This window comes from Malania oleifera, chromosome 11 (genome assembly GCF_029873635.1).
Source record: "Malania oleifera isolate guangnan ecotype guangnan chromosome 11, ASM2987363v1, whole genome shotgun sequence".
In the NCBI taxonomy this organism is placed as follows: Eukaryota; Viridiplantae; Streptophyta; class Magnoliopsida; order Santalales; family Ximeniaceae; genus Malania; species Malania oleifera.
This window is the reverse complement of record NC_080427.1, coordinates 35,865,748-35,890,038: the sequence shown is the minus strand read 5'-3', so window position 1 is coordinate 35,890,038 and position 24,291 is coordinate 35,865,748. Positions and strand designations below refer to the sequence as shown.

Sequence of the window (24,291 nt, the reverse complement as noted above, 5' to 3'; positions counted from 1 at the left end):
GTTATGCCACTCTAATTTTTGGTATACTCCTTAAGGTCTCTGTAATGTATAACAATAATTGGGGTGAGACAACGCTCAAAGAATAAGAAAGATTATTATCAGTGTGTGGTTATAATGAGTTTTACGATATCATAATAAATAACATTTAATATTATAAGTCATGTTTACTTATATAAAAATCTATCTTTCGGTGACAACATATGGTACCTATCAGAGCACTCACCAAGCACCCTACCCCTTTTGATAGGCCTACTCAGCAAGCCTTCAAACTAAAGTCTCAAGGATTTGGGCGTTATGTATCGTCGTCCCCTTTTGCCTTGATATCACCAAACATATCCATTATATATGTAATAAAAACAACATCATATAATTTTACCATATCTAACATGCAACGTAATTAAATAAAAATAAGCTCATGCCGCACGATTTTCGTTTAAGTATTTATTCATTTTTAATAGAATATAATAATGTTATAAATTATCCCAAGATAAATAAACTTGGGAACATTTTAATAAAAAATTAACATAATCAAATTTATTTACATTGATTTACTCCTCTAACATGGTTAAAGATGAATTCCTAAAATGAGTTGGGAAAGAGTGAGAGAGTGAGAATCTTAAATATATAAAAATTCTCCATCTATCACTAAATGTTTTTCCTCACTTTTTCTTTAATTTTTTTCAAAAAAACTTTAATTTTTAAAAAAAAATTTAATAAAAATGAATTTACGAACTGATCCTATTATAGGGAATTGGATAGTAAGGATTAAAAAATAAAATATAATAAAATATATATTTAAAATAATAAAGGTGAGAGAGAAAGATTGAGATGGACAAATACAAAAGAGAGAGGGGGCTGCTGTCATTGCCATTAAATTTGGGGAACTCAATTTGAAATTTGGTTGGGCTTGCTTTAATGCAAGCATGGGAATGGGATTAAATATTAATAAAGAATAGGTTGGGAGTTGCTCATGTGTGCGCATGCATGGAAGTTGGGGGAGGGGGAATGTGGATTGTTGCTGCCAGTAACTTTTATATTGATGAGGATGGAAGTATCATCATCCATCCTTAACTCACGTCCATACCCTATGTATATATATATATTATATTATATTATATTATTATATTTATTATTTATTTATTTATTTATTTTGTATTATTATTATTATTATATATATCATTGTATTATTTATTTATTTATTTATATTAATTAATTAAATTTTAATTTTAATTTTAATTTAATTTTTTTAAGGATTTTTTTTTTTAGAGATTTTTACCCTAATCATGTATATATTTTTTGGGGGTCATTACATTCTTTTCTTCTTATAAAAAATTTCATTCTAGAAATTTTGGTAAATATAACTCTAATTAAAATATAATATTTAAAGCGTAACAAAATAATAGGTTTAAAAAATATCCTAATCTACTAATTCCTACTTTTATCATGATTCATACTTATATTCTGATAAAAGTTATTCCTAAAGGGCTTTATCTTGTCACGCCCCGAATCCGGTAGGGGTTTAGGGTGCGACTTTTTATAAATTATTATACAGCGGAAGTAAATAAATTTCAAATACTTTATATACCACAGTTCTAAACAACTTTATTACAACAATATCTTCAATATCAAAAATAACATCTTTTAAAAATTCCAAAATATTAAAAGCATAACCAATTTAATATTTGTCCTAAATAGTTTTTTTTCTAATCACACACACGCTTCCACTATGCCACTCTAATTTTCGGTATGCTCCTCAAGGTATTTATAATGAATGATAATAATTGCGGTGAGACGATATTCAATAAGTAAGAAAGATTATTATATATGGGTGGGTAAAATGAGTTTTACGGTATCATAATAAATAACATTTAATACTGTAGGACATGTTTACTTATATAAAAATATAGCTTTCGGTTACAACATCTGGTACTCATCAGAGCACTCACCAAGCACCCTACGCCTTTCGATAGGCCTACTCAGCAAGCTCTCGGGTTAAAGTCCCAAAAATTGGGGTATTACGTATCGCAGTCCCCCTTTGCCTTGATATCACAAAATATATCACTTATATATGCAATTAAAACAATATCATATAATTTTACCATATCTAACATGCAACGTATTTGAATAAAAATAAATTCATGTCACACGATTTTCGTACTAAAAGTATTTATTTATTTTTAACAGAATATAATAATACTATAAATTATCCCAAGATAAATAAACGTGAAAATATTTTAATAAAAAACTGACATAATCAAGTTTACTTATATTGATCTACTCCTCTAATACGGTTAAAGATGAATTCCTAAAATGAATTGAGAAAGAGTGGGAGAGTGACAATTTTAAGTATATAAAAATTTTTCATCCACTATTAAATTTTTTTTCTCACTTTTTTTTAAAATTTTTCTTTAAATTTTTTAATAAAAAAGAATTTAGGTATTTATAGGGAATTAGGTAAAGAGTAAAATTATAATTTAAAATTCTTAAGGATTAAGAAATGAAATATGATAAAATATATATTAAAAAGAATAAACGAGAGAGAGATTGAGACGGAGGAAGACAAAGAGAACGGGGGGCTGCTGTCAATGCATCTAAATTTGGGAACTCAATTTGAAATTGAGTTGGGCTTGCTTTAGTGCAAGCACGTGCGTGCATGCATGGAAGTTGGGGGAGGGGGTATGTGGATTTGTTGCTGCTAGTAACTTTTATTTTGATAAGGATTGATGTTATGTGTTGTGTGTGTGTATATATATATAAATTAATTATTTAAATTTTATTTTAAATTTTAATTTTAAATCTTTTTTAAAGGATTTTTATCTTAATCATGTATATATATTTTTGAAACCATTACACTGCTGGTTTCTTGAGTAGAACCCCTTGCATTCTCAACAATGTCATCTCTGTCCTATGTTTCTAACTTCACCTACACCACATGCTTATTGCTGCTATAGTTTTCTATCATCTATTTCTCTTCTTCTTCCTCCTAAGTACGTTGTACTATTGCTTTTTTTATCAAAAATCATGTCTCTATTAATTACCACCTTTTTTTCATTGGATCCCATAGTTTGAACCCTTTCACACCTTTATGATACCCCAAAAAAATGTACCATCTAAACTTTGCATTAAACTTCGATCTCTCCTCATCCAAACCCTCTCAAATCAAAGTAGTCTATCGCACTACGTATCCACACCTCCTCCGCAACTTTCTCATCTAGTGATGTCTGTGGTGATCGGTTAAACCAGAAACATGACATACCACTGCCACTGCCTAGAAGTTCTTTGCAAGTCTTGCATTCAACCTGAGACACCGAGTACTTTCAGTTATAATTCAGTTCATCTTTTCTGTCACACCATTCTGTTGTGGTGTCCTATGTACTGCAAAATGTCTCCTTATGTCATGTTGCTCGCACAACTCCATGAACCTCGAATCAGCGTACTCAGTTTCATTGTCTGACCTGAGGCATTTAATCTTCCTCATAGTCTGATTTTCCACCTCATCTTTCCCCAATTTAAACTTGACAAATGTCTCTGACTTGTGCCGCATGAAATACACCCAGACCTTTCATGAGTAATCATCGATAAAACTCACAAAATACATATGTCAACCCCATGATGCTACCCTCACTGGCCCCCAAACATCCGAATGAATGTAGTCAAGAATTTTCTTCGTCTTGTGAGTCGTTGTTTTGAATTGCACCCTATATATTCTATTTTCCAAGAACACAATACCTGCAGAAATTCAGCTTACATGTTTTGACACCCTTCAAAAGATTTCTCTTATGAAGCTCCTTCATCCCACACTCACCCATATGCCCTAACCGCATATGCCACAAGACAGTATTACTTGACTCAAATTTTGTAGCTGCAGCTCCACCTATAACTGTAGTACCCAATAATACATAGATATTCCCTGCTAACCTCTACCCCTTTATCACTATTAAGACACTTTTACACACCTTCTGCGCTCACGTGTGTGCATGCATGGAAGTTGGGGGAGGGGGTATGTGGATTTGTTACTGCCAATAACTTTTATTTTGATAAGGATGGATGTATCATCATCCATCCTTATCTTAACTCACATCCATATCATATGTGTGTGTGTGCGCGCGCGCGTGTGTGTGTATATATATATATATAGGATTTTTACCCTAATCATGTATATATATATTTTTGGGTCATTGCACTACTAGTTTCTTGAGTTAGAACCCCCTGCATTCTGAACAATGTTATCTCTGTCCTCAGTCTCTAACTCCACCTACACCACATGCTTATTGCTGCTATAGTTTTCTATCACCTATTTCTCTTCTTCTTCCTCCTGAGTACGTTATACCATGGTTTTTTTATGATACCCCAAAAAAATGCACCGTCTAAACTTTGCATCAAGTTTCGATCTCTCTTCATCCAAACACTCTCAAACCGGAGTAGTCTATCACACTACATATCCACACCTCCTCCACAACTTTCTCATCTAGTGATGTCTTTGGTGATCAGTTAAACAAGAAACATGACATACCACTGCCACTGCCTAGAAGTTCTTTGCGAGCCTTGCATTCAACCTGAGACACCGAGCACTTTTAGCTATAATTTAGTTCATCCTTTCCACCACAACATTTTGTTTTGGTGCCCTATGTACTATGAAATGTCTCCTTATGTCATGCTGCTCGCACAACTCCATGAACCTCAAATCAGCGTACTCAGTTCCATTGTCTGACCAAAGGCATTTAATCCTCCTCCTAGTCTGGTTTTCCACCTTATCTTTCCACAATTTAAACTTGACAGACATCTCTGACTTGTGCCGCATGAAATACACTCAGACCTTTCAAGAGTAATCATCAATAAAACTCACAAAATACATGTCAACCCCATGATGCTACCCTCACTAGCCCCCAAACATCCGAATGAATGTAGTCAAGAATTCCCTCTGGCTTATGAGTAGTCGTTTTGAACTGCACCCTATTTTGTTTTCCAAGAACACAATACATGCAGAAATTTAGCCTACATGTTTTGACACTCTTCAAATGAGTTCTCTTATGAAGCTCCTTCATCCCACGCTCACTCATATGTCCTAACCACATATGCCACAAAACAGTATTATCTAACTCAGATTCTGCAGCTCCAGCTCCACCTACAACTATAGTACCCAGCAATACATAGATATTCCCTGCTAACTTCTGCCCCTTTATTACCTCACTTTCACAAGCCCTTCACCTTGCGAAAACTCATCGCTAGCTTTCTTTCTTTGATGAAAACCTAGCAGAGCGCTTGTAACCTTTTTCAAATTCAAGGTTTCTTTTCCCCATGTTAGAGCTGTAACCAAATTTTCATACGAATGAGACGCAGGTAGGGAATTCAATAGCATCAATGTCTTGTCTTCCTCCTCAAACTTCACATCAACTCTCATCAAATCACTTATAATCTGATTGAATATATTGATGTGTGTTTTTTCAAATCAGAACCCTTTGCCATCTTAAGCCAATACAATTTATGCTTAGGATACAACTTGTTCATCAAAGACTTGGACATATACCAATTTTCTAATTTTTATCAAATAGCTGCCAAAAATTCCTCATTCATGACATGATACAACACGTCATCAGACAGACAAAGCCTGATAGTTGCCACAGTCTTCGCTTCCAACTCCTTCCAACTTGTTTTGTCTATGTCTTCCAGTTGACTTCTGTATAATGCCTTCACCATACCCTGCTGCACTAACATATCATTAACCCTCCTCCGCCATAGTCCCAAATTACCCAATCCATCGAACTTGACAACATTGAACTTCATATAAGAAATCCTAGAAGTCATTATAACCAATTGCTTTGATACTAATTTGTTGTGCAAATTTATGTGCGGCAGCGGAAAATCGAATCACACAATGCAGCAACCAACCATGAAATATACAGAAAACACAATCATGCAGATTATATGAAAGTAATAAAATAATAACACGAAAAATTACGTGGTTCGACAATGCTTACATCCATGGAAGCAAACAGTTGTGAATTTTCACTATCTTGTGTCTAAAGATATTGAGTTACAAATACAACATAGTATATATAACGCTCTCGGAGGTTCCCCCCCCCCCCTCTCCCAGTGGAAACCCAACATATTCAACTTCTCATTTCAAAATTTGAAAAACTGAGTAACCGAACAAAACCATCGACGATTGTCGAGACCAAACCATCGATATAACTTTGTAAAGTCGTTGACTATTTCCTCTTACCCTAAACAAAACCGTCACCGATTTTGATATCAAACTTGATTTTAGGAGTTTCATGGAGGACATTAGATGCATGCTTAAGGAATTTAGACTCACAAATATGAAACACAATCACTATTGTTATGACGACACGCAACAACAAATGGCCAAACATGAGGTGCTTGTCCATTGAAGTCTTTTCCCGTTGCTTGTCCAGTTTAATGTATACTTTCTTTTAATTAATTAGTTAGTTGCTTTTTTTCACTTTCATTGTATTTAATTTTTTTAATTAAAATAAAAAACTTGTTGGCAAATCCTTAGTGGTTATATTCATCTTATAGTTATTGACTATTAAACGGATGCATTTGTGGAAAAATCTTAAATGCTTAATCTATAGACCTTTTTTCTTGGACCACATTACCCATTCTCATCTCTCGTGGAAAGTTTTGAAAATGATGAAAACTAACAATGAAATAAATTGAGGAGAATGGAATTAAACATATCACTTGAGTACTTGAGTTCATCATACTTTACATTCAACTATGGGTATTTTTTTCAAAACATATATATATATATATATATATATATATATAAATTTATTCACTTGTTGAAATTGTTATTTGGATTGTACAACTTGGAAATGGATGTCAATAGAAAATTATGGCATATTTCCTTAATTAATAATACCTGCATGTATCTTCATTATCCTATTTTTACTAAGGGATACTTAATCACGATGCTCCTCACATCTGTTTGTCGATTCTCAATATGCACTCTGGATGAATTTTACGTTGATAAAATTCAAATGAACATGAATCGTAATGTGATCAAAATAAAAATGAAAATTATGTTTCTTCAATTATTGTGAGATGAATAAAAATAATGTTTCGTCAAGATACAGGGCAAGATGTATCAGGCAAGTCATCAAGGATGAACGGACCAAGTTTACCCGTCCTAAATAAAGTGAGCAACTTCTTAGCTACCATAATGCGGGCTTCAGATGCCTTCTGGGGTATCTTCAGTGCCTTCTGCAGAGCTTCAAACTGCTGTTCAATGAGATTCTCCAAGTCACTCTCCTCCTCCAAACTGCCATTGAATTCTGAGAGAGTTACGTAGAGTGCACATTGAACTTCTGTCACGACGTTCTGTAAGCAGGTACATGATTTCAAGTTTAGATACAGCCTTCAAATTGGTCCAAGTTCAGAATTATTAAGGAATAAAATTTAAGCGAAACCTAAACCCGTATCATGACCAGTTTTCCTCACGCTAGAGGCGTCAGCTTTGGACAGGTAAACAAGGCATCAGGTTTGCATATGACAATATTCTCTTACCACATACAAACCTACCATCTTCTTTCTGTCACAGAAGTTCATTCACTGTTTTGAGTTGCACGTTTATGCAAGCAATTAAGTTGTAATAATAAAAAATAATAATAACTAAATTAAATTAGTGAAACAATTACAATAGAGAAGCAGAGGCGTGGTAGGACCACTGTCCTTGAAACTGATTTCGGGTCTGATCTCTCGGTGCAAATAATCACAAAGCGCACAATCTCCAAGATTACTCAGCTAGGCTCGGGTTTGTGTCCACTCACAAACTTCCGAGTTTTAGGAGTTATAGTATACGGTTACTCCTCCCCCTTGATGTTTCTTTTACTAGCTTTCTAGCTAGTCCCTTTGTCAGAGGATCTGCTAAATTTCTCTCTGATCTCATACAACTTAAAGTAATCACTCCAAGTGAGGTTAATTCTCTTATTATCTTCTGTCTTAGGCATACATGCCTTGTCTTGCCATTATAGGTCTTATTATTTGCTCGAACTATTGCTGCTAGGCAATCACAACATATAGACAGAGATGGTACCAATTTAACCCATGAAGGAATATCTGCCAACACATTCCTTAACCAATCAGTCCCATTTAGCTGTGTTTTCCAGAGTTATTAACTCTGCTTCCTTGGTGGATTTTGCTATGCATGTCTGTTTCTGAGATTTCCAAGAAGCAGCAGCACCAACTAAAGTAAAAGCCCGGCCACTTGTGGACTTGACATCATTTGTGTCTAATATCCAATTACATCAGAAAATGTTCTACAACTATAGGAAATCTACAATAAAATAGACCATAATTTATAGTATCCTTGAGATATTTCAATACCATTTTTAGTGCTATCAAGTGGTCATGCCTAGGATTATGATTGTAATATTAAGTCTATATACTGCCAATGCAATATTTGGGTGTATATAATTCATTAAATTTCTTTAATTGTAGACCAGCATCATATAGAGTTTTAACATGTGCACAATCTATATGATCAAAATTTTTTCCACATAATGTGACTAAGATAGACAAATACCAACCAGAGCTAAAGATCATAGTTCTCGAACGAGCAATTGAAAAGAATTGCAGACACTTTTTTTTTTTTTTTTTGAATTGGATCAATACTTCTTGTACTCATGTATAACTCCTAAACCTAGAATTACATCTGCTTGTCCCAAGTCTTTCATTTCAAAATTTGAGGTAAGAAACAATCTGGTTGAGTTGATAATTTCTAAAATAGTGTCAAATATTAACATATCATCAACATATAAACATATTATTACACAACTATTACCAAAATGTCATCAAACTTTTCATGTCATTATAAAGATACTTGTTTAAGTCCATACAAAGATCTAATTAATTTACAAACTTTATGCTTAGCACCGTATACCTTATAGCCTTCAAGTTGTTCCATAAAAATTTCTTCTTCTATATCACCATTCAAGAACACAGTTTTTACATCCATCTGGTCTTATGTGTAGGATACATATAGAAGTTAGGGCAATTGAAATTCTAGTAATTGTGACCTTTTTAACTGGCGAATAAGTAGCAGAAACATCTTCTCCTTTTTTATTACACCCTTTGGCTACTAATCTAGCTTTAAACTTATCAATACTACCATTTTGTTTCGACTTCTTTTTGAATACCCATTTACATCCCTATTGTTTCATGTCCAAGTGGTAAATCTACAAAATCTCACGTGTTATTTATATTTAGAGATTTAAATGCATCTTCAATTGCTTCTTTCTAAAACATAGCATCTAGTGAAGTCACAACTTGTTAAAATATAAGTGAATCATTTTCAACTAGAAAAATTGTTACAAAGTCAGATTCAAAAGTTGTTTCCTTCCTACATTTTTTTTTACTTTTCCTAGGTTCAGAATTTTTTACATCGTTGTCAACAATTACTTTTCCACAAGATGTTTTATCTATTATTTTATCTACTATTTCTTATTTATGTTTTAAAGGAAAAATATTTTTAAAAAATTCTACATCTTGTGCTTCTATTATTGTATTTGAATCTAACACATTATTATCAGATCTAATAATTAAAAATCTATAAGCAGCACTATTTTGAGCATATCCTATAAATACATCATTACTAGTTTTAGGATCAATTTTCTTTTTCTTTACTTCTTGCAAACCTACTTTAACTAAACGCCCCCAAAGTATCAAATATTTTAGAATTGGATTTATAGTCGATTCATAATTCATAAGGCGTTTTATCACTTTTCTTACATGGTATTCTATTATGTGATTAGCAGATAGAATAACTTTCCCCCACATATTAAAAGATAAACATTAACTAACACTACATTCATCATATCTTTCAATGCTCTATTTTTCCTTTCAGCTAAACCATTCTATTCAAGAGTATAAGGAGTTGTTACTTCATGTATTATTCCATTTTGATCACAAATTTCACTAAAAAGTATTGATTCATATTCTCTTCCTCGAACAGTTCTTAATCTTTTGATTTTCCAATTTTTTTTATTTTCCAACTCTACTTTTAATTTTAATAAAAGTATCTTTAACATCATCTTTTGATTTTAATAAACAAATTACTGTATATCTTGAGCAGTCATCAACAAAGGTTATGCAATATTTTTTAATGCAATATTTTTTACCACCTCTACTCATCTAACTATTAAAAAATCTCCTAAATCACTATGGGTGAGTTATAATAATTGTGAACCTAGTTGTCACAAATTTAAAAGGTTTTTTTAGTAGATTTAGCTTTTACACAAATTTCACATTTTTCTTTATTAGAGTTAGTTGAGCTTGCTATTAGACGTAGATTCCTCATTTTTTTAACAGAAGCTAAGTTTATATGTCCTAATCTATCATGCCAAAGATCTAAAACATCAACTACATAAGCAAAAGAACTAACATTATCATTCAACACCGTTACAAGCCAAGATCAATTTCTCTAACTCAAAAACTAGTTTAATACCAACCTTATTTAGGATGGATCCCAAAATCAAGTTTCTCCTAATATTAGGTACATGATGCACATCAGGCAATCTTAAGATTTTTCTAAAGGTGAGCTTCCCCTTCCTAGCATAGGTGAGGATTGGGCGTTACCCATAACTTCTTCTTCTTCTTATTGTTGTTGTTGTTCTAATTATTATTATTATTATTATTATTATTATCTTCTACTATATTGGCTTGGTCTTAGATACCACAACAACGATCACCTTATCTTCTGTTGTATTATTATTATTATTATTATTTTCTATGGTCTTAGATACCACAACAACGACTACTACTACTACTACTATTATTATTATTATTATTATTATTATTATAATCTACTATATTGGCTTGGTCTTAGATGCCACAACAACGATCACCTTATTGTTGTCGTTTATTACTACCATCCCTCTGGTGAAACCTACACTAAGGTGCATGATGTCTAGGTTTACCACAACATAAGAGTGTCAAACCTACACTAAGGTGCATGATGTCTAGGTTTACCACAAACATAACAGTTACCTCGTGTCTTCTTTATGTTGGAGGAGTTGTATCTCAATCGATTGTTAGAATGGTTGCTATTCTAATCGCCTCCTCGGTTGTTGATTCAGTTGTGCAGTCGGTTGTTGATTTGGTTGTTTCCTCTAGCATTGAACCTTCTCTTGTCATAGCTGCCCCTAGCTTGGTTCCCAATTCTGAAGTTTCCCCTAGATCTAGCATGGTCATCTTCCACCAAGTTTGCCTTTCCCATCACTTCATAATTTAGAACCACGATTTTTCTAGCTTCTTCTATCCTCAAATAGAAGATAAGTTGTTTTAAGTTCATATCCTTCTTCTTGTGCATCAAAGTTCCCTTCTTCTCATCCCAAAATGATGGCAATTTATCAATCAGAGAACCTGATTGAAATACATCATTTACTTTTATTCCCTCTACTAACATATTGTGCAACAATTTTAGAAATTTTCAAATTTGGTCATCTACTATTTTTTCGTCTGTTATCTTGTAGCGCACGAATTTGTTGCAAGCAAATTTCTTGGTTCCAACATATTTCGTGAAGTAATTCTTGTTGAAGATATCTCATATTTCCTTCGTAAGTATAGTCATACTTACGATAAACATCATAAAAATCATTCGCCAAAATATTGAGAATGTAGTTCTTGCACCTCTTGCTATCTCCCTCCCGCTTTAATATATAATATAATTATTATTTCCTTCTGGTTGAGGCCGAGGAGTTCCTACAACATAGACCACCGACAACGTTTTCAAGGCAAAATAATTTTTTGCTTTCCAACACTTGTAATTGGTCCCATCAAAAGATTCCACACTAGTGAGATCAACTAGTAGTTTATCCGGTGTAGGATTGAAGGCAGTCATCTCGATTTTAAGATTGTAAGAAATTAAGGTGTAATAATTAAAAAAATAATAACTAAATTAAATTAGTGAAACAATAACAATAACCAATTTCGCGCCTATAGAGAAAATATCTCTGTGCAAATAGTCAAAACGTGCACAATCTCCGGGATTACTCAGCTAGGTCAGGTTTGTGTGCACTAAAAAACTCCTGAGCTTTAGGAGTTATAGTATATGGTTACTCTATGTGGAGGAAGAAAAATAAATAAAAAATAAAAAAATAAAAAAACAAAGATAAGATTATAGAAGGAAGAAAAACAAGATACTAGAGATTACTGGATGATGAAGAGAATAAGAATCTAAGAAAGAGAAGACATGTTTCTTTAGTTATGTTTTGGAAAGGGCTGGAGGTAGCCTTTTTATAGGCAGCATAAAAGATTAACTTCCAGCTGGTTGTTGCAGTAGATTAATGGTATTTGACCATTCAAATACCACCATTAATATCTAACTGTTGGGGGAAATTAAAAAAAAAAAAAACAGCCAAAAATAACACCAAGAAAAAACTGTTGCCATTAATCCACAAAATAAAGAAAGAAAAAACTACTAAAATTTGAAACATCTCCAACAATATAGACTCTAGGTACTGTGTGTGCACAAAAAATACCTCAAATATCAACTTAATCAGTTTCTCAACACCATTTGTCACTAGACCAAATATTTAGGCTTGAGTTTTGGGAGGTTCAACTGTAATCACTCACAATTTTTTTGGAGATCTTATTAAAAAGAAGACAAAGTGCAACAATGAGCACAAGAAATTCTCCTTAAAAGACAACACAACATCAAAAGAAATCAAAACAGCCCAGCCAGCCAATCACACTGTAAATAAGAAAAAGAAATCCATTTGAAACATCCAGCTAGAAGAGCCCACAAGGACGCTTGATAATCCTATTCCAAAGAATAATTGAAGACACCTCTTCACCATAAAAATACAAGCATTACGCTCCAACCGAATCCCCTAAAAATTGCAAAAATCGCACACTAAACCATCTTTGCCCCTTCCAACACCTGAAATGAAATGGCCAACAAATCCTCGAACTCCAAATACATCCAACTCTCTCCAAATAAGCCAATAAGGTTATTCCACACCCTCCATGAAAAGGAGCAATGAAGGAACAGGCTAGAAGCTGATTCTGAAATTTCAAAACAAAGAGAATACATATTTAGAGACCTCCTCCTACTCCGCGGCAGATTGTCAAAGTTGACTCTAAAGAACAACCAACCAAATAAAAACCATAATCTTAGAGAGGACTTTAGCCTTCCAGATAGAACCATGAAGTGGAAAAGACAAGTTCCCCCTCAGGGGATACTATCAAAAAGGGTGTCTCTTTACTCCATTCCTTCCTAAAGTTAGGAATAGTAGGACGACTCCTAAAAAAAATACAAAAGGAACATTTTTATATGTTAAATGCTCAAAAAAAAAAAACCAAAACAAAAAAGGGAAAGAAAAAAGAGACTAACAAGAATACTCCCTAAAAGAATCAAGATTCCAAGAATGGTAATAAGGAGGTTAGCTCCAAGACCTCCCTATCATTAAGAGCCCTACGAAAATGGAAATCCCAAGAGAAACCAGCCCCATGGGAAATAAAGCATAAAGAAATAGATTCACTGTGCAAAGAAGATAATCTAGACAAACGGGGAAAAATGAACAAAGCAAAGAACCCCCTACTCAAATGTTTCACCAAAATTGAATACGATACCCATTTCCCACAATAAAATTTGTATAAGGAATAAAAAGGGGATATAACTGTGAAATACCCTTCTAAGGATTTCTACAAGAACATCTCAACCTCAAATCGGCATGCCACCCATTACCCTACAAAGCCAAATTTACTTTTAATTACTTTGTGCCAAAGGGAAGGCTCCTCTAAGGGAAACTGTCACAACTATTTACTCATTAAAGCAATGTCCTTAGACACCAACTTACCAAGACCCAACCATCCCCCACCTTCCTTTTTAAACCTACAAACACATTCCACAACCCCCCCCCCCTCGCCTTGCGGCCCCAACCCAGGGACTAAACAAATTATCTTTTTCTCCCCCACCTCATACCAAAGTAAATCTCTCATGATTTTCTAAATATTACTGGCTACCCTGACAAGAATTCTAAAGATGAACAAGAAATAAAGAGGAAACAGTATCACTTTTTCAGCAAGTCAATTACTGCATCCAAGTCAGGAAATGAAGTGTTACATTAACTAAGGAAATATATTCCCAGATAATGGATGAAGATAGTTGTTTCCATTAGTCACTTGCTTAATTCTTTTTCTTGAATACAAAAATTTTATTAAATTAGTCACTCGCGCTTGAAGGCTATCTAGCTTATAAGCTGGTTGTTGAAGAAGAACCAAAAATGTTAAAATTATATTGTTTTCTACGGCATAATAAACAACTAAACCCAGAAGAGGAAGAAATTTCAAACAAGACTTTCAAGAAAATCACAAACACACGGAGATATTGAAATAGTGGAACATCCAATAACTGCAAAGAGAATATATCACGAAGTTCTAAAATCTGTGCATTCTGGCCTCTCTAATAAAATTCTTTGTTTATTTTAAAAGAAAAAAAGGTTCTAAAACCAAATGGCTTCTTGCACTGATAAAATATTAAAAGAACTCAAACATGACTATTTTGAAGAACAAGACATTCCAAGTTATGCAAGACAGAGAGATGACTCAGGATCTAGAATCAAAGCAGAATAGATTAAAGTGACTAGGAAACATTAGTCGAAACAAAGTGAGTATAACTATTTTTAATGGACTTGGTTATTTTATATTAAAAAGTTACAGATCCTTCATTACCTCAATGTACTGCACATCAGACCCGGTTGGTGGCTTCCTCCTTTTTGGAAGAAGATCCTTAATATTATATCTTTCCTCAGATTCATGCTGAATCTCTTCAATTTTTCTGTTACTGAAGCGCCTCCAGTGAAGAGGAGTGGTTCGAGTGTTTAAAACCGCCAATAAGTATTGAGCAATACGCTCTTCACCAACAACTGAGTCTTTCACGGACCCTGTATGTGAATAATAAGCACAAGAGATCAAACCCCAAACTGAAAAGGAAAATAAAAGGCCAAAACAAATTGAAATTTTGCATGACATTGAGTAAATATACTAGAAAGTCTAACTCAATGCAGACAATTTCCAGGATATTTAATTCCAAAAAGATTTTCAACAAAATGAGTTATTGTTTTTCCCAGCTCAGGGAATGTTGTGCATATATATAATAACCAAAAGAACACAAAATTAACTAACACAAACCACTAAACTTCATAAAAGAAACTTAAAATATATGTACCACATCAATAAAGACCGCCAAAATTGCAGTAAAACTAAAGCTAATATTGATAATATATTTCCAAAACAACACATATCTTTTATAAATTAAAAATAATACATTTTCAAAGCATTGCAACAAAGGAATTAATATAAAACTGAATCAACAACTTGTAGGGCACAGCTACACCAGTGTTGACAATTTACTACCTGTAGCACACGCGCCTGCATTCCATGAAGGATTTCATTCTTACTATCTAAAAATTTTTGCACAAGAAAATCAAGCTACACAAATTTAACCTATTCTGCTACAGTACATGTATTTGTATAAATTTATATATGCATATGTATATATTATCATCCATGAACATGTCACATTTTTTTAAGATGCATGTATAACTCTCCTACTGCCTTAATCATAAAACACATCCAAGGTTGTGGGATAGCACTGACCCAAAACTAAGTAAGATATTTAATTTTCTATTTTCCTAAAATGATAATGAAGGATAGATGGCCACAAGTTGGTCAGAAAGGTTTGAGCCTATCTAGAGGCCCCATCCCAAGGACAAGAAGTGCAACCAAGATTGCTTTACTTCTTAGATAATTTAATTATTTTATCTTTTGGGATTAATTTTAAATAGTCTTGGTGGTTTTAGTGTCAGGTCTATTCGTAATTTTTGTCTTTTATGTTCCATATAGATTCTCATGATGTACCAGGGATTGGCAAGCTTGAGATTAATGAATTTGAATTCAGTGTGTTTTCCTCTTTCCTTTCTCCTCTTTCTTTCATTGGTTGATCCACGACAACTAGCTTCAAGTCTGAAGGATCCTTCCTTCCTCCTCCTTTCTGCTCTTCCTTTCTCATGACCATCCATTACCCCCATCTTCTTCTTAATCTATCACAAGCAAAGTCAAATATAGAAATAAATAATCATTCATCATCCTTACGGGTCACCGCTACCACCTAGAGCCTTCAACTGCTTCACCGTCACTCAATGTCCCCTTGCCATTGCAAGCCCTTGACAATTCACTTTACTACCATAATCTAACTCACAAAACCGTCTATCCTCACTTTTGTGCTATCAATCTACCACCGATGTTGGGTTATTGTTGCACACCTAACACAAGATGTTGGCACACACCATAGACAACCACTCTAATTAGATCTCAATTGTTGGAACTTGTTTCTCTTCATGGAGCCAACTAGCCGGAACAATTCCCCACGCAAAATTGGAGCCACCACTACAGCGAAAGGTCCTTTGGAAGAACACTAGCCAGTCTAGCCCCCTCAAACCTTCTTTGGTCGTTAAAAATAAGTTGTATCAACAGGCACTTATATCAAATTTGCATCCATCCAAATCAAAACTAAGCAAACCAATCTAATCTAGACTGGTTCAATAGGTTTTTTGTCTTTTCATTTTCCCATTAAGTTAGTTCTTATTTTCATTTTTATCTAAATTTTCCTCTGATTGCCCAAAACAAGGAAAAATTAGTAGCCTAGAAAAACATCAAAAAAAAAAAGAAGGTAAAGAAATTGAAAAAAAAATAAAATAAACTAAAATAAAAAAATAAAAAAATGGTATTGTAACCCAAATGACCGTGTTGTTTCTTCAAATGTCAAGTCCCTAGTTGAACGGAAGACTCCATCAATGAGCTCAAGGCTATAATGCAAAGTTATCATCTTATCTCTCCAGTAAAGCTCCAATTGGCTATTCATCTCATTAAAAAAGCAATACCACCACTACCGCATTGTTGTTTTTTGTGTTTAAAGGAAACCAATTTGATTTCAAGGTATTAAATTAGGTTTTCTTGATTGTCATTGTGATGTGAGTTTGACGAGCAGATTTATTCATTGGAAAATTAATTTCATTGATATGACATAAATTTAGACCAATGTTGTATCACGCATAATCCAGAATCAAGGGCAAGGCTGGCTTTGGTGGCTCTAGTAGCATGAAATATTTTAAAGATAACATTATGGAGTCATCCAAACATAGGATGAGATAAAACCAACTGTCAACAATAAATTCATCTACACCATTTTAGTGTCTTGGACTACTATATACACATCATTAGGCCCCTCCCCACAAATTCTTCTATCTTTAAGGGGCCAAAGCACAATTTAGCAAAATTTAGGGACCCCATCGCAATAGTGGCAACTTGGTTATTTCAAGGCACTTTGAGAGCCCTCAAATGAGGCATTAATGGCAATGACCATCTTGCCCAAGCACACAAATAGCAAGGAGGGACAAAAGGAATTAAAAAGGGTCAAACTCACAAGCCGCTTCTGAAGGTGTCACCATGGCACCAAGACCCCATAACATGCACTTGCACAATACCCCTTCATGTAGAAAGGTGCCCACCCCCTTGTACCCCCAATCATGGTTATTAAAATTGCGATCAGGATCGTGGGATCATACAATACAATCCAGATTCACCCACACAATCCAAGCCACAACAAAAATTGCAATCAAGTAGAATTGTAAAAAGAATCGGAAAAATCAAAGAATCATATTGATCCAACTTTGTTACCTGGATTGGGTTTTTTTTATTCTTTTTGTGCTTTAATAATAAGGCGCAACACATGTTTTTTCCTAGACCAAAGGCCCCAAAAGACTTACATTTGGCCCAAAGTCTTCAAAAATTGGGGCAAAATAGCTCTCAGCCTCCCATGGATGAACAGATTCAACAGAATCTGCGCCTGACTTCCCTGGAGTTCGGCACCTCACTGCCACAGTCCTCTACTCTTATTTGAAGTTCAACAGCCCAGCACCAGAACTTCTCTCCTGTTCAACAACCAGAGAGCCCTCCATCTGGTGATTCGGTGACTGATGTTTTGATCAGCAGCAATTAGAAGTCTTGGTGTTCAATCAAAAGTTCTTCACGTTTTGGAGTTCGACAAGCAAAGTTCTTAGCATTTGACAAGAGCAGTTCTTCACAGAGTCAGTGATTGGTGTTTGATCAGCAGCAGCCAGAAGTCTTGCTGTTCAATCAGCAGTTCTTCAAGTCTTTGGTATTCGACAAACAAAATTCTTTGTATTTGACAAGAGCAGTTCTTCATGTCTTTGGTGTAGTCGGTGACTACGTCTTTGGTGTTCGACAAACAAAGTTCTTTGCATTTGACAAGAGCAATTCTTCACGTATTTGGTGTAGTCAGTGACTGGTGTTTGACCAGCAACAGCCAGAAGTCTTGTTGTTCAATCAGCACTTCTTCTTCTTCTGCTTCTTCTTCTTCTCCTTTACCCCACACTCACATTGTATACAGATGGTTGATCCACTGTTAGAGAGTTTGTCATTATTGTAACCTATCAAACCTTAGATCTAACTGCTATAGGAAGCGAATTGTTCCCAAGGGTTGTATCTCTTTTAAACTCCACCAAAGGGGTCCCTATGAGCTTCAAGTGTCCCATACAATCTTCATAGACTCCAAATCCAGCCAAACTAGATGTCTATCAAGCTGCCAATGTCTATTAGAATCCTCCTTAATCCGTAATTCACAATTATCAATGACACCACCAGAGCATCATTATGTGGTGTCTGAGAATCTTTCATGTTGTCTTTAGTAAAGGTGATGACTTCCTCCTTGTGTGCCTTCTTCACAATTATCAATGACACCACCAGAGCATTATTATGAGGTGTTTGAAAACCTTTCATGTTGTCTTTAGTAAAGGCGATGACATCCTCCTTGCGTGCCTTCTTCCATGAACTTTGCCCTTCCCGGGACTTTGACTAATCGTGGAACACCTTTTGTGCATATGCAAGTTGTACCGGCAGTACCACTATTCCCTCTACTAACCAAACCCGTAAAATATTACCATAATTTCTCCTATCATATGATCCTCCTCTTATTTCACCATTAAGGTCTAATTCTCCTCAGAAAATCTCTTTACTCCTTTTATACAAAGTTGTAAAGACAAACCCCATAGATCAAGAATTCAATCTTATTTTTTAGGTGTATGCATTCCCCTATGTCATACCCATACTCCCCATGGTACTCATAGTTTCATTATATCTCATGTTGGGAGGAGCCTTTATAGGTTCCCGACCATGTTAAATAGCTTTTCTTATTGATCTGCATAAGCACATGAGTACAAGAAGTAGTTAAGGGGGTATATTTTGATGAATTAGAGTTAGCCTTGCTTCTTGGGTGAGATTGGGCAATTTATAATTGTCCTTCCTCTCTTCTTCATCTTATGAAAATTCTGCAAGATCTCTAGTTTCCTTCCTCTTTAGATCCACTTTACTTCATTAATGGATCATGATTTCATCTGAAATAATATACTTATGAGCCTGAGCCACTAATTCTACTATGTCCATTGGTGGACTCTTTCCTAGCAAGACCAAGAATGCGTCCGAGGCAAAGCCTTCATTGAGGATGTCATTGCCACCCTATGATCTAGGTTCAATCATGGTGTGGGTAAAATGCCGCATAAACTTCCTCAATGATTCCTCTCACCTTGAACTAGGTTTATCAAAAGAGCTAAGGTCTTTACCATCTTATGGCTACTAATAAAATGGCTAGCAAATTGCCTTTCCATTTCTTTAAAGATTGTGGCTTCAGTGCCCGATACTGTTATTGCATCAATCCTCCTAAGCTAGTTGTGAGACTCTAAAAACAACTGCATCGAGAGGTCCCCTAAAGTTGCATCATAGTTTTGAATGACTCTAGATAATCCAACAGATCTATGGAGATTTTGCATTTATCTAAATTTGGCATTTTGAATTTTGCTGAAAAAGGATCCTCCATCACCTCCCCGAGAGTAAATAGTTGCATAAATTAGAGGGATTATTCCCTAAGCACTGTCTATTCTCAGCCCCTTTTAATCATTTGTTCAAAAATCGATCATTGATTTTCTTGAGCCTTTTTCTATGTGTCATTAGATGAAATGCATTAGCATCAGTGCTAACGAGGAAGAACTTCCACTTCTGCAACTCTTTTACTCAATGTCAGAGGTGTTGTTGGACTTTGCTCCTATTCTACGAAAGTAACAAATTTTTTTTTCCTTACTTGAAGGGGCCAAAGGTGCAAATTTGTTTCGTTTTGTCATGGAGTCCTCCTTTTGGTCCAAGATTTATCCTAGAATCACTTCAATTTGTCCACAGAAAACCAAGAACTGCTCCATTAAAACCATTTCCTTTCGATGTGTCATGCTAGTTTCTAGTGAGTGCACCAAGATGGGGTAATAGATTCCTTCCAATTCTACAATCCGATCCTGCAGACCCCTCCAAAGATCCCACTTAGGATAGATATTATGACAACCTTGCCCCAAGATATGCTGTCCTACTCCTGCTGTGAAGGCTTCGTTGTTTTTCCTACCTTCTTCCTTCCCTCTGAGGCCTATAAATGAGATAAATGTTTTAAAAGGCTCAATCAAGGATCACCTTAAGATAAGGCATGCCTAAAATGCCTTGAGGTTCAATATAGAATACCAAATCCCAAAAAATCCAATGCACTAGGGGCTATGCATTTTTACAAAAGGCACAGCTTTTGCACCTTTTTAATTTAGGCTTGTACATTTTGGGTGGATGAATCTCAAGTTAGATTTGGCAAGATTCAACCGCATGTTTATATGAAAGTTATGTACTAATATGAATCGATCCCTTAAAAACTCCTGAACCTCAACCACTTCAAGATAATTAAGAGTTCCATCTCACCTCATGAAAATAATTTGAACTTTGTAATGTTACAACTTTTTTTTTGGCACTATTTACTTAATGAATTCAAGATTTTTCTTATTTTTCTGCATGGCCCACAAGTAATTTACAAATTATATTTGATTTATGAAATTGAATTTTTTATTTTTCTTTTACGTTTAAAAATATTTTTTTTATTTATTTACATATTTTTATCTAAAGAATAAAATTATCAAAGGCTTATGCCTCAACACCTTGTGGCTTACGCCTCACCTTGTAGGTGTTAAAACAAGCCACCCTACACCTTCGTCTTTTAAAAACATTGATTGGACCTAGGGAACTCTTTGAGAACACCCAAGAATGGGAGAGGAGAAAGGGTGCTGAGAATTAGACAAATGCGAAGAGATTGAGAGATTGGAGAAGGCTCATGAAGATTGACTAGAGAAGAATGAAGAGTTCACGAAGCAGTCTTTTTCATGCATGCTAAAGTCAGACAGTATTCTTTTCCAACTCTTATTTTCACGACATTTTAGTAACATTTTTTCATCCATTTTAAGATTCTAGATCGATCTTTCATTAATGTTTCTACCATCACCATGAATGGATTGTAAGAGCATATTCTATAGTGTATCATGTGATTACTACTTGAACTCTTTGTTTAAAGATGCAATGATATATGCACGTTTAAGTTCATGTCTTCAACATGTTATTGACTCTCTCCCCAATAAGATAAGTGCATAGTGTAGGTGATATCATGTGAAATGATTGCAATCTAGAAAAATATGATAGGGATAGTTGTGTGGTCACATTTGTGTGCCCATTATATCATGACATGTGGAAATCCATGTGCTTGTGCATGTGCGTGTGCATATGCATAATCCTTGTTTCAATTTCGTCCTTTACAATAAAGATCAACTACTACTTATCTCCCACTGAAAAGGGGATAGGTAGGCAACTTGGGATCTTACCCCAAGACCAAATCTATGACCAGAACATTTTCATGTTTTTTTTCTTGGTTTTTAGATTGCTATTTTATTTTCTTTATGCTTGGTTTGCTTTGATTATTTACTTGCTTTCTTCCCCATGGCTTTCTCAACTTAGGCCTTCCATATAGGCCTTGGCATCAAGTCGTAGTCCTAATCAAAAAGTCTATCAGTATGTTTTGTCGTGTCATCTCTTGTTTATTCAATTATATTTAAAAGCATTTTTACCGATTGTGTAAAACAATGTTTTTTGTTTATGGAAAAACACAATTTAATGTGTTGCTCCTTGTTTTCTTAAAATATATGTGCTAAATTGAGTATCTTGTGCTTATAATTATTGTATATTTAGGATAGAATAAGAATCCTACAAATGCTTTTGCCAAAAAGAAGACAGGGTAAATTAGGGTGCTTAATGGACCTCTTAATGGACCTCTTGCAACATCCAATAACCTTCCTAATTTGTCGAATAATTCGCAAACCCTAGTCTTCTTGAAATGCTTGTCAAAGCTTTGAGGTCAAAATTGATTTTTTCTTATTCTTCCTAAAAAAGATTAGATGGAGAATCCTTCATGATAAATGTGAATTCCTACTATCTACAATAGGGGTAGTGGCCCTAACATTGAGGTGAGCTCCTACAATTCCTTTTTAAGTTAGACATAGTGTCTAAAGGCCCTTGAGCCGAAGCTCCTAACGCTTGACGTGTATGTTTTAGAGATAGTGGCTTATCCATATCCTGGAAATCTTGGAAAAGAATTTAAATCCTTTTCCATTGAAAAATCCACATTTCCCAACATTTTTTTCTTTAAAAAAATTTATTAAAACCTAAACTTTTTTATTTTTTTTATTTATTGCAAAATTGGGATCCCCTATCCAATGATTTCCTACAAAACTAAGTCTACAAAACAAGCACACCCTAAGGAAGCATTTGTTTTAAGGCATCAAAAATATTCCCACGACATTCTCAGGAATCTCATTCCTCGAAATAGGGGAAATGGGATGCCTACCTCATGGAATATGTTTGTTTGGTTCACATTGCAAGATTCCTAGGAATGTACACAAGATTCCTATGGAAATATTTGGTTGAACATGGAATCCATGCATTTCAAGAAGATACCATTATAACATTGATACGAGTACAAATAATACACGAAAAATAATTACATTTTCAAAAAAAATCCATGTCCTAAAATTCTCACTAATCATAAACTTTAAAAAAAAAAATAGCACTTAAATAATCCAATTAACAAAAATATTAAGGCAATATGGTTTCTATATCTAAATATTAACAATAATTTCATTCTATTAATAGTTTATTATTTTAAATATAATAATTGCGTGCAATACTACTACATCATAGAGGCATTGATATCGCCAAAATAGTGAGCGCAATTCAATCCCCAAAAGTAGGATTCTAATGAGAATGAAATTCCATGAAACTTGCCCGTGGATGAGGATGGGAATGGAATGCCTATATTTTGTGGGAATCTTTCATTCACATGGATGATAACATACTCGCCACATAGGATTCCAATGCCCAAACAAACATGGGAATGAGATGCAATGGGCATCATATTCCTAGGAATGTTGAAAGATGTTGCAAGCCAAACACCCACTAAAAGGCTTGAAAATAATTAACAAAGGCAAAATAATTCAGAGAGAGAAAAATGAGTTAGGCATAAAAATTCTAGGAGGGTTTAGCAGACCGAATAAATGCAACCTTAATAGTTTGTGTTGAGATTTTTGGTAAATTGAAAGACCACATAATGATAGGTCTCTTCATCTATTTATAATATATAACAAATACATTTTAACAACCATAATGCCCTTACTAACTCTCACTTATTAACATAACACTAACACAATAATAATACTAAATGACTAAAATAACCATTAACACTCTCCCTCAAGCTGAAGCATAGATATCATATGCTCCCAGCTTTTTACAATAAATTTAACACAAGCACTCCCCAAAGCTTGGGTAAACAATCAGCACTCTGCATATCGGACTTTACATAAGGATCGGTAATGAACTACACTAGTTTCTCCAAAACAAAACGGCAATCAACTCACATGTGTTTTGTTCATTCATGAAAGACCAAGTTGGAGGCAATATAAAGAGCGGCTTGATTATCAATGTTGAAAACCCAATTCTTCCAACATGATTTTCAACCAAACAAACTGACATGTAGTGTGAGCCATGGCCCAATCCACTTGACTCAGCACTTGACCTGGTTACTACAATTTGTCTCTTACTCTTCTAGGAAACCAAATTACCACCAACTAAGATACAGGTACCTGGTTGTGGATCTTCTATATGAAGGTGATCTGGTCCAATCTACATCAGTACATCCCTGAATATATGTGTGACCCTAATCTCAATATAAGAGACCTCCTCCAGGTGCACCTTTGAGATATCTCAAGATGCAAACCACTGCATCCCAATGACTTGCCCTCAAAGAATCTAGGAATTGACTCACAACACTAGCTGCAAAAGATATGTTCA

At 34.5% G+C, this 24,291-nt stretch overlaps 1 protein-coding gene across 2 annotated transcripts in view; it reads right to left on the bottom strand.

Annotated features, from left to right (window-relative positions):
* Window positions 1-7,023: 7,023 nt before the first annotated feature.
* The window catches only part of LOC131167323 (short integuments 2, mitochondrial), a 35,055-nt gene continuing 17,787 nt past the window's right edge, over window positions 7,024-24,291 (bottom strand). For both annotated transcript variants that reach the window (XM_058126089.1, XM_058126090.1), the window contains exons 7-8: window positions 14,698-14,909; window positions 7,024-7,344 (exon numbers count right to left, since the gene is read on the bottom strand). In XM_058126089.1, the coding sequence (XP_057982072.1) occupies window positions 7,090-7,344; window positions 14,698-14,909 (467 nt within the window). In that variant the 3' untranslated portion in view covers window positions 7,024-7,089. The remainder of the gene's footprint in view (window positions 7,345-14,697; window positions 14,910-24,291) is intronic.